Below are 20536 nucleotides of genomic sequence, written 5' to 3' on the forward strand. Positions count from 1 at the left end.
ACACAGTATATTAAAAGGTCAGCATTTTTATTTTTTTAAAAAGTAAGATCAATCCAAACACTCACATGCTGGTGCAGATTTTTTTTTTTTTTTTATCAGAATTTACTAGAGACAAATAATTGTTTGATCTCAGTGGAATATCTTATCACACATCTTGACAGTATTTATTCACAACTACTTCCGTCTGAGGTGAACATTCAGCTGGTCGGGACATGCACTCTTTCCCCACAGAAAGCAAACACACACTGCAGCTGATAGCACTATCAGAGGCCGAGGGCAGATATGACTTTAACCCCCCGAGGTCTTGCACTTGTGAGGCATGACTGGGGTGAGGGAGGGAAAGGGAAGGGTATGTGTGTGTGTGTGTGGGTGTCACACTCTACACACACACAAACACACACACAGAGACAGGGCTAGACGCGACTGACAGATGTTGCTCCCATGTTTCCAGCTGTTTTCTACCTGGCTCCTCAGGTGGGTTTTGCGGCATTTAGCACTAATGACACACACACACACACACACACACACACACACACACACACGTGCTGGCACTCACTCATTTGCTCACTTACTACCTCAGACATCACACAAGCTGTGACTCATCAGATTTATGTGCTGTGCTCCAACACACACAAACAGCAGTATTTCAGCTTGTGTGTGTGTGTCTGTGTGTGTGTGTGTGTGGGGGGCTTGTTTACCATTTGGAGGAATGTACAGTATTTGGTAATGTGCAAAGTAGCCCTCACTAGTCAGGAGTTGCACAAACACACTCTGTTTGATTGGATGGGATGAGATTCCTCTGCGTACACCTCGGGGCAAAAACAAGAATTTTTGTTTTTCAGTAGTAGAGCAAATTGTCTTTCAACTGGAAAATTGTGTGTTCGAATTCTGCCTTCACTAGCCTACATGCTGATGTATTGTTGTGCAAGACACTTAACCCCCGCATTGCTCGACCACTGGGGAATTTAATACTTGATGAAACTCCCTCACTGAGTCTATTCATATGCTCAAGTCATATGCTCTTCACAGTTGGGGTACCTATAGAGCGATTCCATGTTTGTTCCACTGTGTCCCAGAATCACTCACAACAACATAATGTTTTTAACTGAAATCTGATTAGTAACTGACTCTGTATGAGCTTTGTAATGTGATTAATATCATGTTCCATTTCTCACTTTCCAAGTTGCACGAGTCACCCGTCTCAACATGAGCACAGTTTCTGTTTGCAAAGTGAAGGATTATCGTATTAGTGAGTCAACAATTGCATTTCAGTGTTTGCCTGAGCACTTGAACAATATAGTGTTTGGACAAAATTAGCCTTTGGTCTCATTGAGCCTGATGGAGAGCAGCAACGTGACCACATCTGTGTGTCTCTCCATGTTATATACATGCATCTGAACACACACACAATGATCTTTTCACAAGAATCTAGGTCAATGTTACAACGAGGAGGTTCAGGAGGGCAGGAGTGAAATAATGGTGCGAGGATGAATGAAACTAACCCAGCTGCTAAGTGGGTTACAATAACCTATTGTCACATCCTGTCTACAGCCCTTGCTGCACCTTTCTTTGTCCTCTTTTTATTTATCTTACTTTTCTCTTAATTGACTAAGGTTTTGTTTGAGTGTTTTCTTGTTTACCAGTAAGCCACTCTCTAATTCTAATGCTCTCTAATCTTAAGGCCCTGTAAAGCTCATTGAGAAATACTGTATGCCAGGCTTTACCAACAAACTCGACTGTTGTCAGAGCAACAAACGTCTGCATCATGAGCTAGTGAGTAGAGACTAGACTGAAGACTAAAGGGCGTTGAGTAGTTATGACAAGAGAGACTTTATTGCGTTCACCTTGGTTGCATGATACTTGTGTTTCGTCAAACACACTGTTGTGTTTGCTCTGAAGCTTCTGACCACAATAGGCTTCACTTTGTTCTCCTCTTAATATATCTGTTGACGAGAATGGGGCGATAAAACACCTCACAGATAAGATTCCTGTGGTCATTCCTAAAAAGTGGAACACAAAAAAAGCCTTTTGAATAATTCACACAATGAGCAAATACTAGGCATCAGTGGAGAGACAAGTCATGGTGGGAAGTTGACCTGATTTTCATATTCAATATAGCATTATTCAAGGTGGTCAAGTTATGGTTGTGTGCCTTAAAAATATAGCACATGTTTTGGAATGCTGTGTCCTAATTGACTATATTGCCTAGATGTCAATATCATTACATTTGTGAATGTAAAACTCCCTTTTAACAGGAAGAAATCTCTGACAGAACCTGTCTCAAACATGTGCAGCCATCTGCCTTGACCGGTTGGGGTGAAAGGAAAAATGGGGGACAGTGGAGAGGTGGGGGACAGAAAATGGGGGGAGAGAAAGGACAAGAGGGAGATGAGGGAGAGACAGAAGAAAGAGACTAGGAGCAGAAATACAACAATTGTATCAAGTTCTAAGTTTAGACAAGACAGTTCAATAATAATGGCGATGATATGTAATAGCCTCAAAACTGGATCTGGATCCTGCAACCTGCAAGATGAGGACACAGAGAGAGAGTAGTAATATATAACTAACTGTAGTTATTTTGAGAATTAAAGCAGCACAGGCTGAAAACATAATAAAACACATACACAGTATCACCTCATAAATATGTTACACATCCGACAGACATGGAGCTAATTTAGCATGTATAAGGAGTTTCTTCCTGACAAATACAAGTTAAATATTCCAGTTTCTGTTAGCCCTGGTTTGGTCTCCATGTTTGGCCATTCTACTGCTTCTTTAGCTACTAAATGAACTGCTATGTGAACTAGCTGGTAGTTTATCCGAACTTATTATTTATTTATATTTTAGTCAGGATATGGCTCTCTGTGGAAGATCACTGAGCGCGAATTTTCTCACAACATAGTCTGTATGACATAGTATTAATATATTAAAATGTAATATTATAGTTTAATGTGAACAATTGAACCGTTTCATATAATATGAACCATTGTTTAGCTTTAAGGTAAAAGAAAGTGCAACATAAATCACTAAGAACACTGTGTAGACTTGAAAAGGATTATCTTTGTGCGCGTGTCCTTTATGCAACTCCATCATTATATAAACCTGATTATATAAAACACAATAACATGATTTCTATACTTAATAATGCTATGATGTAACTGTATCAAATGCATGTATGAGCAGATAATACAATGTTCTGCCTGTTACTATCTATACAGCCGACAGTATGTGGCTTTTTGTGACAATATGGCAACTATAAGAATCACATCTGCATAATGAAATTAAAGCCTTGTATCTAATGTGACATGACTAAAATGTAAACCAAAAAGTGAGAATTAGCTCATCTATTTTACTCACCTCTGGCTGTCTCCTCTTCAGCTGTACTTCATTCATCTCACACAGAGTCTTCACACATTTTGCCTGTTGGCCTTAGTTGGAAAGACATTTACAAGTGTTAAAAAAAACATCAATAAATTTCCACAAACCACAGTGCTGGAAACTACTTCTATGAATATGAATCCACATGCCAAGATGTTTGACAGGGAATTAATGTAGAGCCCGAAGAGTGGCTCAACCCTTTGACCAGCAATGAATGACTTCATACACTTCTCTAGGACTGAAGAAAAGAAAACAACCTCTTCTTTTTTTTTTTCATTAACCATCTATCTAGTGATGCTTTAATAAACAGCAATGGAAAGGGGACTGAAATCTGAGGTTCAGGTCAGCTTGATGGTGCTGGCGAGCAGTAGAAAATGTGTCACTGTGTAAACATGCGGTGACAGGTTTGCCACTTTATCAGAGCAGAGATGTCAAGCCTTATTTCTTCTGGAGAGAAGTGGCCCTCTTTGTGGACATGAGGCATGAAAAGTATGACGTGGGCTCCCATTATTATTATTTCAGTGATATTGTGAAGGTCTCCAGCTCCTGTGACAATCAATTAACTCTGCCATATAGCAATTGTTCATAAATAATTACCGCTAAGTAGGTCTGTCAGAGTAGGTTTTTCCACACATGGAAGCAACTTGCAACACTTATTAGGCTCCAATAAAAGCAGCAAACGTCTGCGTTAAGTGGAACAACTGTTGTTGTTAGCGTGCATGTAAATGCTAACATTAGAGCACATAAACATATGTTTTATATACTGTTGAATTTTGAAAATCATAGTGACACCTAAAATATATGAGTGATCTTTCTCTTAATCCTAAAAACTTGAAGCCTTGAAATGAAACAAGCTGTGTGAATAAGCTAATGCAAGCTAAGGAAGCTAATGCAGGAGGACAACTTTGAATTGTCCTCATATGTTGTTAATGTTTGGCCAAATTCTCTCTGTAACTTCCAGTCAGGTGTTGCTCAGGGGAAACTTGTACTTCGCAAGGTAACATTAGCGATTAAAACTTCCAGCATCTTTCGAAAACATTAAGCATTATTGCTAGATAATCATGGCTGTGTCCAAAATCACCCCAATTTACTAAACCATTTAAAAGTAGTGTCCATGGTATGTTCACTTATTAGTGCTAACAACCCCATGGAGCAATGAGAAACCTTCTGTTGTGAGACACACAAGTGTAACACACAGCTTTAAACTCACAACATTATGATCATTATCTACAGATAATAAAAGTCCACCATGTTGTTTCAAAAACTGACCAGCAAGAGATGAGAATTATGTGTTGAGTTCAGTGGAAGCAGGGAAATACCTTCTTAATCTAATAAGGTTTACAATTTATTTTATAATGTGATCACATTAGGTTTTGTTGATGTTGTGGAGGTAGTTTTCAAAACTGCCTTGCAGATGAATGTTGCATAAGCCCTGTCCTTGGGTGAATAACTGTGGTATTGTTCTGTATTGACACAGACACAGGAAAGACAGAGGCAGATTGTGATTAAGGTCACGCAGTCACTTCTGGCCTGATGACTCACCATCTGTCATTATGTCCATTATTGCCATCAGTTAGCGTTTCAACGTGCAACATTTATCGCTTTAACATGCTTGAACTCCCTGATCAGTTGGCACTGGGTTTCTGCTTCAGACTCAATCACGTTGGAAGCATTGTCAAGGGAGAGTGAAAACAAAACCAGTTTTGCATCGTCAAATTCATTTAACCATAAGAGAGAGTTTTGTGTCCGCAAGCACAACATGTGAGTAAATGAATCATTACTTAGAAATTAGAAAACAAATACAAATCCGTTTGTTTCAGGGCACATTTTTTCCATATTAGTTGCATCCACTTCCCTGTTTTGTTTGGACCCGAGATGATTTGAGGTCATTCTGACTGTGTGTTTATACGGTGACTCACAGAGAGGATATGATTTAGGTTTGCTCCACTAACTATAGTAACAACAGAGGTATGTATGTCCTTGTGTTAGTGGGCCACTGTGCGTGTGCACAGGGTGGTTCTGAATATCGTTTGGAATGCCAGTTTCTTGATTATTAAGGAGAAATCCGAGTGTTGCAGAGTAAACTTGACATGGAAAACCGCTAACGGCATCTGCTGTTCATTTTGGAGAAACGGCCACATGGAGCAAACCAAAAAAATAATAATCTGAATGCCTCCACACAAGCCTGAGTATGAAATTGATCATTCGATTAAATATGAGTTTGTTTAGAAAATGAAATCTATCTTTATTTACAGTAAACAGAGGGGAGTGTATGCATAGTCCTGGATGCAAAACACACATGGACACAGTTGCACATACACAGTCTGCAAATGAGTGCAGGGGGTGTGTTTTCTTGCTCCCCAATGGTGTTTGAACAAGTACACACATATACAGCTTTTGCAGTGTGTGTGTGTGTGTGAGTTGCTTCAGATAGCTCTCTGGAGTATGAATGAGTGTCCTGAGAGTGCTAGATAAAGGTGTTCTGTGCTGTAGCTCAGCTCCACTTACCCTTAAAGGAAGCATTGATGGGAGAACCGTTGCACTGCTGCAGATCCAGGACTTGCATTCGCCTGCAGCACAGACCGGCAGAGGCTGGACACAGGGACTGGGAGGTGGAAGCAAGCAAGTCTGTAAAGTCAAATCTGGAACAGTGAGACTGTGAACATGGCCAGGGCTGCCAAACATCATACCCTTCATTGTACAAACACAGCCAAGACCTCCAGCATGGTACAGGGTACAGTATAATATAAGGCAGCTAGAGAAACTCACTGGGTTTTTACAGGTTCTTCTTTTTTTGGACGCAGCTACTAATGGTAACATTTCAATGATGATTTACTGTTGGTAAGTACCAATAAAGAATATCAGTCATTCTGACCTCTCGTCTGAACATAACAGAGCCAAACTTACATAAACTAACCTTCAAGAAAGAGCTATTAGATCACACAAATGAACAGATTACTAATTGTTGAACTATCATTCATACGCACACCTGACATCGAGTCAGGCAGCGTTCCAAATTGAGCAGCATCTTCTTAACCTGCTTCTGCAGATACTGTTATATTTGGAGTCTGATAGCTTGACTGTTGGGCTCCACTTGGGTTATGGCACATAGATCTGAAACCAGGATAGGACACAACCTGATTAAAACTTTATGTACGCTACACTTTTTTGCCATTCACTCATTCTTACCCCATTTGTATTTCCTGCCAGGAGCTGAACCCACAAACTTCAAGTTGAAAGACAACTCGCTCTACCACTGAGCTCCCGTCACCCCCTAAAGACAGCTGAAGCACAGTCTGATCCCAAAACTTCCTGTCCTCGTCGAGCTTACTGGTCTTTGGGTTTTCATCCACAGAGCAAAATGAATTCCTAACATCTGACCTCACCTTTAAAGAGACGATTTTGTGGAAACTGTGACTGGCTGGCCACGATCACAGGAAGCCAGCTGGAAATCTCAAGGTTACAGAGAAGCACATACGTACGCGGTCTCACATACAGATCACTGCAGACAACATCTGTTCACAAAACTTTCGCTGAATCAGCGGACACGATTTAACGCCAACATGTGTCTTTCATCATCACGCGGGTATGAACGCAGTATCTGCACGGGGGAAGGATAGGTATGTGGTTATGATGAAAAATGAAACAGGGCGATCTAGTGAGCTCAGTGGAAAAACTGGATCTCATTAGAAAGAGAAACAGAAACATCATTAGTGAACACACAAACACTCATTTCCTCTGACTGGCCAGTAGATTGTATCAACATACGGCTTTTGTTTGAAAGGCGCAGATATGAAATATGGACGTGAGTAAGAGCACTGCAACTAGACCACGAAGTTCTAACCAACAAAACTGCTCTACAGTTAGCACACACACACACACACACACACACATAGAGATACATATGGTCTCACCAGCACCACATCCGGGACTCGGTGACCCTTAGCCCCCTTTAACTTTCTGCCAGATGTAGGTCAAACCTCAAAGGTGCTGAACTCCAACTCTGAGAGCCAGAATGGGCTCCATACCTTGTTTTTATTATTCCAAAAGTACTAATGAGCATTCATGATGTATTCTTATTGCTGTATGTGAAGTGACTCATAACATTCACATGCAAACAGATTTTAGATACATATCGAAAGGGTCAGCGTGACTTGTCTGGTTGATACGGAGCTTGTGGTAAAGGAAACAAGGCTGAGAGCTGTTTTTGCAGCTGCACTGTGTTGTATTAAGTACGTCAGTCCTCTTCAGTAAATGCTAACATGTTTACGATTAAGTATATTCTTTATTATGGTCTTGATTTTACTAGGATCAAAGTCATTGGGACGGCTGATAGAAAATTAAGCAAAACATTAAACAAAGCGCACACTCACACCTCAGACTCCTTTTGTTTAATCTCCATCAGATAAGTAGCTCATGCTCAGTCTTGGTTAAGGGATTCTTGAGTAAAAGTACAAGTACCTCACCAGAAAATGACTTTGGTAGAATTTGAAGTTAAGTAAAAGAGTCTTAAAGTATATGACATTTACAGTATCAAAAGTAATTGTATGATATAAAATGTACTTAAGAAGTAAAAGTAAAAGAGTGAGGAGTTGAGCCATGGTGGCTCAGTGGTAGGGCGAGTTGTCCTTCAACTAGAAGGTTGTGGGTTCAATTCTTTGCCCTCCTTGTCTATATGTGTCCCTGAGCAAGACACTGAATGACAAAACTGTAGCATAAAGCAGCTCATGAAGACGAGAAAAACTCTATATAATAACAAACTCTTCTTCTTCTGATTTTATTTAGTCGTAACAAGTAAAGTACAGATATGTGACGTTAGTACTTAAGTACAATAACAAAGTATTTGTACTTCGTTACAAGCAAAGGTCGAGAACATGAATGCCGCACACGTCCTTCCTCTGGCGTCCACTGTAAGCGCATAAAACGACACGTGACGAGCACATGATATGCATTGTGTCTTGTGTGATATAATCTGAATCTGGCCTTGAGTGCAATCACAGAGCAGCCGGATTCATTCACAACACCAGCTACACCCGTTTTACACGGCAACTCAATGTGGCATAGTTGTGCTAGTTGTATAGTGTACATTTATTGGGGAAGATTATATATAATTACTCAGTGCACAGACATTTAGGCTGACTCACAAACACACACATACACACATGAATAGCTGGACACAAAACCTGCACACGCTGACCTTAGGGATTCTCTTGCGCGCTGATAAGTATTTACTGAGTAATAAGTCACATGAAAGAAGTCCTGGATTTGCTCGTTGCTACGAGCCTCTCCAAATAAACAGCCCAATTAAGTCACTTATTGCCACACTCCCTTCTCTCTCTCCCTCAAACCGCAGAGCTGACCGTGATGCTTCATTCATCACGGCCGATGTCTCATGTGTGGCTTTCTCCTTCTGTAACGCCATTGGTCAGGGAGTGTAAGTAGGCCATGCAGTGTCAACACACACACTCCGTCACAGAGCCCACCCTCTCGCCTCACAGATACTTCCTTATCGGCCTCTGAGCTCCGCTGCCAACCACGTGTTTTGAGACAACGCCTGGTCTAAGTAAACCCCTTAGTGAACTAGATAGGACATGCTAAATTTTACATCTATATCTGTCAAATACCCAGGCTTGAGACTGTCACGCCTGCCTCCGTCTCTTCTCTGCCCTTCTCTTTCAGACCAAGCTCATGTTGACCGAGTCAGTGACACATATAGCTCTCCGTCAAACGTGGGTACTCAATGCTGCAAACCGACAAAGCAGGGTTATCGACAGACTTTTATTGTTGCCGCTGCTGAACTCCATATCTTTAAAGGTGGCTTAAGGTGTCTTTAAGTCTTTGAGTTGAAAAAGTAAATGTTCATGTCAGAAAAGACAGCTTAATATTGGCTAAGAAAAGCTCGCACTGTGTGGTTTAAAGTAGACATTTCGCAGGTCATACGTTTCGTCATGATAGTGAAAGTTTGCTCATGTTCGTGAGCGGCATATAAATGTGTTTTTCTTTTTGCAAGCACAAAAAAACCCATATTTTTCTGTTTGTTTTTGTGAGAATGATGAAATGAATATTGATGCAGCAGCAGGTAAACGTGGGTCACTGTGATGGTGGTGCCGGCGGCGGTGGTGGTGGTGAAGAGCCTGCACTGCCAAACATGTCATGTGACTGTGAAGGCCACATGAACCATTTATTTAGGGACCTCCTACAACCATGGTTCTCAAACTGTGGTACGTGTACCACCAGTGGTACGCAAGCTTCCTCTGGAAGAAATACAGTTCTATTGTGTATATTTATATGAGGGCCAATGACCATTGACTTCATTTTTATTTTTCATTTTACTATGAATGAAACATCAAGGCTTGTATTTATTGATGTAGTCAAATTGTGAATATTTTTGCTTTTACAACACTCATTTGTTACTGGGGAATGAAATTGTCTTATCCCGCGGTGAAGATTTACTGTGGCACATTGAACACTTTTGGATGCTGAACAATTACTTTTCCTACACTGTTAAACAACTGAGCCCCCCCTTATAATAAATGCACTTTTATTTAAATGACTTTTACTGAAAATAAAGTTAAATCAATCTTTCACTCTTCCTTGTCCTGTTTTAATCTTTCTAATATTTCTAAGTCTGCCTGATTCTCGAATCTGAAAATCTGACCTCTAAAATAAAGAGCTGGAGACGGAGATGTACAGGACATGCTCTGCCTTGGCTTCATTAATCTACAAACATATATCTATAAACTGCTTCCCTAAAATGGCCAGCGATTGGTATTTACACCCTCTGCATTATTTACATCTGGAGCAGGGTGAAGAAAAATACATTTTATGAGCATGTTTACCCACAAAGACGTGACATCAGCTCCAAAGCCAAGGTAAACAAACACCCCATGTGTCATGTGCAGGGGTCAGAGGAGGTAGAGTGTGATGTAGATGAGGGTTCACAGTCATTCAGGTCACACTGTAGTTGTTGAGGCTCCAGCAACTCAAGCAAAGGCGTCTTCCGAACTGAAGTAGCCTCTTGGATGAGAGGTGAAAGCATTTTCAAATTTACTCCAGCAGATCGTGTTGCCTAAAGCTCCTATAGGAGCTCAACTCCTGAAGAAGGTAAAGTGAAGTGCTCCGGCCTCTCTGCTCGCTGCTTCCCTCTGTTGATTCATAGATTGTGCTCATACTTGGGGCCTGAACCAAGATCCAAGGGCCAGTGTTAGTAAACTGTGCAGAGAAAGAACCTCATCCGACATGCACACACACACACACACACACCATTCGCCGAAGAGCCACAAGCATTGGCTGTAAACACTCAGGCCTCTCACAAGATGCTCTGTAAATATTTACAGCTTGGCAGGCGATGCACCGAGAGGAATGTGGTGAATTAAGCAGCGGCGGCCTAACGTGACCGTCCTCGGCCAACTCCCTCCACCCACACCGATCTCCACCCTCTCGACCCCCCATCGCACCCTGACCGTCACCAGACCGGACATCCACTGGGCAAACAGCATGACCTTATTCAGTGTGTGTGCACTGTGGCTTACCTTGTGGCAGTCAGGGAGGTCACCTCAGCTGAGAAAGGGGCCAGAGGCTGCTTCCTGAAAATAAAGGGAAGATTATGTTTTTGGCGAGTGACCTTAAAGAGAGTCAGTGATGTATGCTGTACCTACTGTATATGTACATTTAATTAATTTAATTGGCTGCCATACGCCAAAAAGCTGTAACAATAACCCCACACACACATGTATTAAAAAGAGAAAACATGTGTTTTCATCTGTTACAGGAAGGACATTTATTATTTATTTATTATCCACGTCCATGTGGACGTTATTTACTCGTCCACATGGTACATGGTTGAGACCTTGTATTGGCTGTGCATCCAGATGGCTGAAGGCACGGATTAGACTGTGGCCTTATCCACAGAATAAAGCAGAACTTTACTTGTATGATATTTGTCGTTTTTAAAAGGTTTTCCATACAGCAAACACAGCATTGTTTTCAAGAAATTTATAATACAGAGATATTCTGGGAACAAGTTAATATTTTGTGCATACATTTTACTTATTTCGTGGCCACAATTTAATTTTTTTCACCCATGTCATGTCTGAGGCTCTGTAAGAAGAGGAGGAAGACACCGTGACTATTACATCATCTATGACCATGGTTCCGAACTTGGGGTCCAAGCCAAGCGTGGAGCTATGTCTGCTTGTTTGTGAGGTTATATAATTCTATTTCTGCATATTACACTTAGAAAGGCCCAATCAAACATTCTAATGGAAAATCAGAAGTCGTTATGAACCAAATTAAAACCCGTGTTTTGGTGCACCTTTGAATTTCTTCAGCTATTTATCACCAACTATGAACTTCTGTGACTATTACTGCAGAAGCAAGTCTCCTCAGGTCAGTTAGTGGCTACACTTGATCACGTTGCTGTTGTCTGAGAAACGTAAAAGTACCAACGACTCAGTGGTATATATATATATATATATATATGCAGTATATATATACCTTACAGAAGCGTCAACAGGGTGGGGTTTTAAATCAGTTTCACACACAAAGACACGTACGTACATACTGAGCACAAGTGTGTTGTACATTGTTTCATTGTGAGACCAGAATAGTGACACAGTCACAGATTAGCATACAGTAGGGAATTGTGGTCTTCACTGTACACAAGTGACTCAGTGCGCCTCTGTGAGCAGGAGGAGTCATGATAGTTAAAATGAGGGACTGTTTACTTTCAGTTTAATTATGAGTAGTAATTATAGCTCATTAAAGATGTAAAGATTTGTCTTAATTCGCTGTAATTTTATACCTTTATTACTAAATCAACAACAATCAAGCCTGGGGGGGGGGTTCAGATTAAAATGAAGGGTTTAGCCGAGTCTAATTGGGTTTTCTGACACAAAGGTGATTTACAACCTACTTTCTACTTGGCAAACTGCCACCCATCTGGCCCCCATGTAGGCAAAAACAAAGTCTCGAAACTATGTGCTGTTACTACTTGACCCCAGCTCCTGCCTTAACATGCCAAAACAATACCAGGACGAGCCGAGCTTCCCACTGCAGCGGTGCAACACAAATAGTAACTTCTCTGGGCCGCCACTACAGAGGAGAGGGGAAACTGAAGGAGGAGGAAAAACAGCAGGACGAAGAAGAGGTGGAAATGGGTGGTGGCCAGGAAGCGGGACTCTTCCTGCCCTAATCACAAGTCAGAGAGCGTTTCCTCTCATTGTAGAAGCTCCAGACGCCATTAACTAGAAAAGACCCCTGTGTGCTTACACCGACACCACTACATCCTTACATAGAAACACTTAATCTTATATAGACACAACATATAGAAATGTTAATACACTTAATTACACATTACATGCAGGTTTGTTGATGAACACACTTAGTGCCACACACACACACACACACACACTGAGTCACAGGTACGTGGATTTGACTTGGCAGCGCCCAGTGCATTGTGCAGCTCTGCGGCTCTGCTCTGATAAACACTTCATTATGAAATCCTGAGGACACAGTAAATATTTGCCGGGCCCTTATCGGCCTGCCTTATCTTGGCATGAACTGCAGGCACCACAAAACTCCTGGGCCCTTTGTTTTTTTTTATTGCCTTTGCTGCCACTGATAACTTTGCTGAACAGCCTGCGGAATTAAGTTTCTTTTTGAAAGATTCTTGGAAAATCAACACACCACAACACTGAGGGCTCCGTGCTGGCCAGGGAGCTTCTAATTGGTCTAGATGGGAGCAAGAATTGAGCTCCTGTCAGAACAGGGGAAGGAGTTGTCATGCTCCCACTACAAGCTGGTGCTTTGTAAAACTCACTACCGTCCTTATTTCACCCATCTAAGTACACAAATTTACAGACTCGGTTAATCAATATTGGGTTGATGGCTGGTGTCCAGTTCCCAGCATGTCTGACCTCAGGACACAGGGATACCACTGACAAAAAACAGGCTTCTGATAGTTTAGTCTGAAAGGTCAACCAGCCAAAGCAACATATATGAGGATTCAGATTGATTTGTCACAATTGTGAGACACCTACTGTGTCCTGGCCTACGGACACCTGTCTTTTTGTCTCATCAGTGAAGATTACCAGGTACATCAGTGAGTGTACTCCTCTGCACCAGTGCCTTTTCGTTTTAACTGCACCACTTTCAGATGATTGACACACAAACTTCTATGATTGAGCTGAAAAAAAACTGAAATATAACACCTCTGGTTTGGGACATCTTACAGAAGACGTAGCTGAGACATTTCCTCACAGCTTTATCTTCAAAGACATTCACCCGCCACTTCATTTACAGCTAATAAAGCGGCAGAGGTGAGTGGCAGACAGTGAGATATTCTGCTGCTGTAACCTGTCTGCTTCAAAGGTTCTACATGTGCTTTCAGAAGATGGTCTTCCTTATACCTTGGTTGAAACAAATGGTTAGTTGAGATTGTGCATGAAAATCCCAGCAGGTTGCCTTAACCCCGTCTAAAAATGTGTTAAGTCGCTGTCATGTCATTGTCTGATTAGATACTTGTGTCAATAAGCAGTTAAACAAGTGTACCTAATAAAGTGGTCGTGTGGTGTCGACTGGTAGCTGCGCTCTAATGGGGCCCGAGTGCCACGGTACACCCCATCAGAAAATAGAAACATAATGTGGGAGTTATTAAAACATTAGAATGTAATCCTGGTGGCAGAGATTTATAACCCGAGCCTCCAACACAATACACCCAGCTTTCCTGTGACTGCGACGCTGCTCGTACACATTTTCCATTTAAAAATTCCGAACCCCATTCCCCACGTGGTGAAGACGTATCGTGTGTCTCCCCTGTTTATAGCACAGCACCGCACGTTATGTAATATTACATACGTTTTATTCAGGGCTGTCAGTTTCTATGTGTGGTGTTGCTTTCCATTGCAGAATCAGATTTCTTCTTTTTTTCACAGGCCATACCAATAGTTCAGCTGTTCTGTCTTTTGTTGGACCGGAGACAGGAATCTAAGCAGCGCTACCAAGTCAGTGGTTTTTTTGTTGTTTTTTTACTGTATGCTGAGAACAATGGGCCAGGACTTGCTCTGAAAGCCCTCCCAGAGGATTCAGGTCCAAGTAGTGTCACAGGGCAGATCAGGCACACACACACACCCCCTCCCCTCCCCTCCCCTCCCCTCCACTGCCTGCAGGCTTTCTCTTCTGGAGGAAGACGACTAGTCATGCTTCATGTGAGCAACATGAGAAGCAAAAGTTTCAGACCACCGCACATCATCATCGGTTCATGTTTTATAATTTTCAAGTCAGACCTGCTGAACTGTCCAACTTGTGTGTGTGTGTGTGTGTGTGTGAGAAATCACAGCCTGCGAGGATGGAGCTGTTTCAAAAAATTATTTTTATTGGGAGAACTACAAAAAATGTACAGTACAAAGTTAACAGTCTCACACTCAATTTGTAGTGAACCGACTCCCCCAAAAAAATATTACAACTCTCGTTGCCTTTTTGTCCGTTTTTTTTTTTGTTACATTCAAAAAGCTTTACTTCTGATAAAGTAGTCAAAAGTACATAGTGTGCATCCCCCTGTACCTACTATGTACAAACCAAACGTGTTCATCCACTTCCCTCTCCAGCAAACTCAAGACTCAGACTAGATTCCAATATCATAAAAAAAGAAAAGAAAAAAAAAGGGAACTCAAACAAGAGGGACGGGGACTTAGACAGAACTTATGGTTGTTTATCAGAGTGGTAACAACCTTAAAAAAATGTTTTCAGAATCCAACACTACATTCAGTACAACCTGTGTATAAAAAGATGCCATGTAGGAAAAATACTTTATTTGGTTAATTTTAAGGCATGTCAAGATGGTGAACCCCTTAGGCACTACACAATAATACTGGGGCACAAGGGATTGCTACATTCTTTAGCACGTGGCTGGAATCACAGTGTGACCTCGTGCAAACAGAGAGAAAAACAAAAAAGAAAATACTTTTTGGTTAATTTATTGACTTGGGTTCTTTGTCACTGAAGTCTGATCTAGATAAAAAAAAGGGTTGGACGGTCTGTACAACCATTGTTTATACATTCTACAGATGCATCTAAATAGGGACAAAAAAAAGCCTTCTACAGCACTGACACACAACCTCAGGAGCAAACAGCAATCACGCAAACTTTAATAAACGTAAACAAGGAAACAAAATTAATGAAATAAATATCACATACGTTCTCTTAAATTAAGATTTTTTTTTTACTCATTTACAATAAAAATACCAAGTGAAGTTACAAAAAAGGAGAAAAAAAACAAAATATATATATTACTGTGAAAAGAACATACACTCCACTTTATGCAGATTAATAATGGCGATCATAATTTAAACATAAAAGAATATAGATCTATTGCTTCATCATACTTGATAAATACAGTATGGACACAAATTACCAATGTAGCCTATACTTTTTTCACAAGATAATAAATAAGTTAAATAGTCCATAGCCAGTTATGCACCGCTATGCAAATCACTCAAAAACAGCTAAAAAAATATATGTTCAACCATCAGCAGTGATTTCCCCAAACAAACCCAACTCAAGAGTGCTTTTAAACCAAGCAACAAACTAGACTAACCAAACGAACCACTGGGTGGCGCTGGGAGAAAACAGGTCTGGAATGGAAGTTGAAGCTTTCAAAAAGAGGAAAGAAGAAAAACACACTTTAATAAAAAGGAAAAACTGTTACTTTGAGTCAAAGGCATATTCTTGGCAGGATGGGAGGAAATCTGAAACCGCTTAGTCTCTTCTTCTTGTCAAGTCATGTTACACACACATCTAATCCCAGGAAAAGTGTGGCTTGCCTGATAGAGCAAAAGGGAGAGGGGGCTACTGTGAGCCCTTGGGCAAGGCACTGATGGAATGCCTTCTGTTTGCTATCTAAGTTTTAATACAGCTATATTACATAAAGAAAAAAACAAACAAAAAAATACTAAACTAATGCCAGGTCAAGGACACTTTAAACTGTGTGAAGCTTTATTGATCCCTGGGGGTGAGATTCTCTCCTCTTGCCCCCCACCAGGGAGGTCAGAGCAGGGTCAGCACCACTGGAGCTTGTAGGGACTCAACAGTCTTGCTCAAAGGCACTTCAGCAGGGTGGAAGCTGCTGAAAAAGGGGTGAGGGGGGTTTGAAGGACAGTCTACCTCCCCCCCAGACCTCCGTCCATAAATCCGAGTGAAAACAAAAAAAGTATGAATCAATCAAATTAGTCATCAGAAATCGACAGCCTGCTGAAGATTGGCAAACGTCTTCCACCGTCCAGAGTAGGAGACTCAGAGCCGCTGAGGCTCCCGGAAGAGCTGAGGGACCCGCTCGCATAGCTCTCCCGGTCAGAGAGCGAGTCTGGCGGGCTGGGAGGAGGCTCGAACACCGGCGACTCGCTGAGGCGGCGCAGCGCCTGCAAGTGGCTCATGTTGTAGGTGGGAGGGGAGGGAGGGCACATGCTGCTCTGCAGCCCGTAGTAGGCACCGACCGAGTGGTTGTTGGCGTAGCCGCTGGGGCCGTGAACAGCCAACGGGGCCAGCAAGGCTTTTAAGTCCTGCCCGGGGAAATTGAAGGCACTGTTGATGCAGGACACAGAGTTTGGAGAGAGTACGTCCTCGTAGAAGCTGGAGGAGGAGGAAGCGGTGGTGGGAGGCGGTGGGGTCCGGGACGTGGGGCTGTCGAGCAGGGGAGACTCGAGTCCGTGGTGGGTGGAGAAGCCGGAGAAGCTGAGACTGTGGTGGAGCTTTGGTCTGTCCCTCTGGGTGTAACTGAGCTGCTGCTGCTGCTGCTGTTGTTGCGGTGGCAGCAGCTCCCTCTGACCGTAGCCGCACAGCTCGCGGGCCGACCTGGGCTCCGCTGGATGCTGCACCATGTTAGCGTTGGCGGCCGGAGCTGGCCGGCGCTCTTCAGCGTTGTGAATAAAGTGACACCGGGGACCGTAGGGGCAGAAACCGATGGTGTGGAAGGTGCGACACGGCTCAGTTTTGTACTTAGGGTGGCGGGACAGGCTTCTTAACTCGTGATAGCCGTGAGCGAACTGACATTTCTCCCCGTACTTGCATGAGCCGTTCTCCTCGAAGGGCCGGCAGAGCTCTGTCTTGTAGCGGGTGGAGTTGATCTGAGAGCTGGGCTTCTGCTGCAGCACGCCGCGCTCTCCGCTCTCGCTGCTGTACGCGCGGTCACGGAACTTGTTCTCCTTGTTCATGAGGGCCGTGGCGCTGCAGCTGCTGCTACTGCTGCTGCTGTTCGGCGTGTTCTCCTTCAGGTTCCCGTAGGAGCACATCGAGTACTTGTTGCCGTTGTTCATCGCCTCCATGTTGCTGGTCGAGTTTCTGCGGAAAAATCCTGGCGTGAAGGAGCTGCCGGAGCTGGGAGTCGTCACCGGAGCCCCCACCGCCTTCTTGTCCAGCATGCTGTTTATGTGGAGGGCGTTCATGTTCATGCTTTTATCCTGCTGCTGGAAGAAAAAGAGACGCGTTAGCGACATGTTTTAAGAGTACTTTGACCACATGGCGTGTTTGAGGCAACTTTGTTTTGCCTGCAACTTGTTGCACACGCTCACTTACACACAGTACATTTAAGTGTCTTTCTGGATGCAAAGCATTAGAAAAAACGCCAACATTACTTGATTATACGAATAGATTTTACCTTGTAAAGCATGTCCATGTCGTAGAAAGCTGATAAGACGGTCGCAGACATCTCGTTTCCCCAAGTTAGCTGTCGCACTGCCTCTTTCATGGAGGACCGACCAGGATCCCTGAAGGCGAAGGGCGGTAGTTTGTGCCACGACTGGTTTTGGTTGTGGGGAATGATTGCAAAAGTTGCAGTTGTAAAGTCCGCTGAAGAAAAAGTGAAGAGGGGACAGACTGGTGCTGAAGATGTTGTGTTGTGTTGTTGTTTTTTTCTTTTCCCCAAGTTTCCTTCCCCTTCGAGAAGCGCAGAGTCAAGGTGCTTCACTGTGCGCCCTCGCGCTCTCTGCGTCAATATAAATGCTTGACGGTGGTCAGGGAGGGGCGAAGCGAAGTCGGCGCAAACTTTTTTTTAAGGAGCCGCCTCTGTCCCCTCCTCTCCGGGGGGAAACTTCCATTCACCGGTTGGCCGCCTATTCTTCAACACCACGCCTTGAAATCTAACCCCAGCAGCAGCAGCAGCCCCCGCCTCCTCCTCCTCCATCCCCCCGCCCCCCTCCCCATACCCCACACATCCCTCAAAAACTTCTTTCTTTTTTTTTCTTCTTCTTCTTTTAATCACACAACCAATTTTGTGGAAGTTGGTTTTGCCTTTCGGTTCGTCTCTCGCTGAGAAGGAATGTAGAGCCATCTATTATTCATGCATGCTGTTCTCCAGACAATTAACCATGCACATTCACACCTGGGCCTCCCCTCCTCTGAAGCTATGAGTGGAGGGTGGTGAGGGGGTGCCTTGTTCAAAGGCTCCCTTACTGAATTTCACCTTTTTATCTTTTCTTTAAAAAAATAAATAAATAATCAACAATAGATATAGTTCCCCAGAAGACTCCTAATACTGTATATAAACAAGGAAGCAACAGTCCTGGAGTTGGAACCAGCAGCTCTCCTCTCCAGCCTCTGGACCACCACACTTGGAAGCTGACACATGTATTTGTAATGGAAGGAAACTCTTGCCTCTACCTCCCACCTCTCCATCCCTGTGGACGGGGTAAAGACCGCAAGTATGAGCGGAGAGGAGTCGAGGCAGAGTGCAGCACAATTTTTAGAATCCACTGGTTGCATAATCAGCTTCCACAGTGCAACAGGCAGCAGCAGCAGCAGCAGCAGCAGCAGAAGCAGCAGCAGCAGTCTATTTCAGTCTAACACACACACTGACAAACAGTTACTACCTGCTGTTCTCGCATGACCTACTTTTGTACCACCTCAACACCAAACCTTAAAAAACCCTAACTTCCACCCTTTGATTAGAAACGTGTCACTTTTTAAACACACGTTGAATCACCGTGGACACAGTGTGTGTGTGTGTGTGTTTCTGCTTTCCTCTGGAGCACTCTCAGTTTCTCTCCAACTCTGTTTCCACCCTCAGTCAGAGCCCAGACTGCAGGAATGTGCTTTAATGTCATCGTACAGCAACACAACACTGCCCCCATGAGCGCAGAGTGAGTAATGCTTGTAAAAGAAAGACGGGGGCGCCATCTGCTGAGCAGAAGTGGAGCAGGATTTGCGTGTGTGTCCACAGCAAATAAGACTGCAATCTTGTTTATTGACTTATTTACTGTAAAACAAACCCTGCTTTCTTTGTAAAGCACAGTGCAGTAAGCTGCACCCCCTCCCCCCCATCACGGTGTAACCTACCCAGGATGGCAACATGTTCACATGAAAATGTCAAACTACTCCACTCTTTGCTCTTTGCAGTTTTAAAAACCACAGTGGAAAGATTGCAGAGCTGGCGAGCAGAGAACGAGAGTCTATATCAGGGTTTCCAAAGGCTGATATTTTGGTTCGTAGGGTGTAAAAATGTTGTGCAACACATATCACCAGAAATTGCAGGTTTGTGCGACACTGGTAACCATTAAGTCCTTTCCATATAGGATCATAATTGAAAGAGTGGCTTAAAAATGATTTTTTCTTTCTGTGACATGATTCAATATTCTCTTAAGTGCTGAATGGTTTGGGTTGGAAGGGGGGGGGAGGAAAATAGCGACAAGCGAAAAACAAGTGACATAAGAGGTTGGAATCTACTACTAGCCACCCTAAAATTAGTCTGAGGGCTGTCCCCGGACTATTTGCGCTGTGCAAGATGTGATAAATAGTTTAATGGGAAGGACAGACGCAGCAAGACTCCTAAGAAATCCCTTGAACATGTCCTCGTCCACAGAAACCGCTCTCCCATCACACAGCTCTGTTTTTATTGGGGGGATGTTGAGCTGTTCCAAAACATTACGTCAGTTTTACTGTAACAGGGAACATGGCAACCAGGGAGAGAGAAGGGCCCAGCTGTAGGAACAAGCAGTACCAACACACACACACACACACACACACACACACACACACACACACACACACACACACACACACACACACACACACACACACACACACACACACACACACACACACACACACACACACACACACACAGGACAGTAGTCCATTGTGCCGTCCTCCTAATTACATAACCAGGAAA

At 43.1% G+C, this 20536-nt stretch overlaps 1 protein-coding gene across 2 annotated transcripts; it reads right to left on the reverse strand.

Annotated features, from left to right (window-relative positions):
• Positions 1-14732: 14732 nt before the first annotated feature.
• Positions 14733-18373, reverse strand: zfp36l2 (zinc finger protein 36, C3H type-like 2). Of its 2 annotated transcripts, none has more exons than XM_044046430.1 (2): positions 18029-18373; positions 14733-17834 (listed from the first exon to the last, which is right to left on the reverse strand). In XM_044046430.1, exons 1-2 carry the CDS (start codon positions 18116-18118, stop codon positions 16602-16604), a joined length of 1323 nt encoding a protein of 440 aa, XP_043902365.1. In that variant the 5' UTR covers positions 18119-18373; the 3' UTR covers positions 14733-16601. The 2 variants fall into 2 exon arrangements, with proteins under 2 accessions (XP_043902365.1, XP_043902364.1); XM_044046429.1 differs by having other exon boundaries at positions 14733-17837; positions 18029-18370.
• Between the last annotated feature and the right edge of the window lie 2163 nt (positions 18374-20536).

This window comes from Solea senegalensis, linkage group LG15 (genome assembly GCF_019176455.1).
Source record: "Solea senegalensis isolate Sse05_10M linkage group LG15, IFAPA_SoseM_1, whole genome shotgun sequence".
Taxonomy (NCBI): Eukaryota; Metazoa; Chordata; class Actinopteri; order Pleuronectiformes; family Soleidae; genus Solea; species Solea senegalensis.

Bases quoted from the DNA above. Each gene is read 5' to 3' on its own strand.
- zfp36l2 (XM_044046429.1), bottom strand. From the start codon at position 18,118: ATGAAAGAGGCAGTGCGACAGCTAACTTGGGGAAACGAGATGTCTGCG. The intron at 17,838-18,028 runs GTAAAATCTATT...TTTTTCTTCCAG, and splicing joins ACATGGACATGCTTTACAAG to CAGCAGGATAAAAGCATGAA.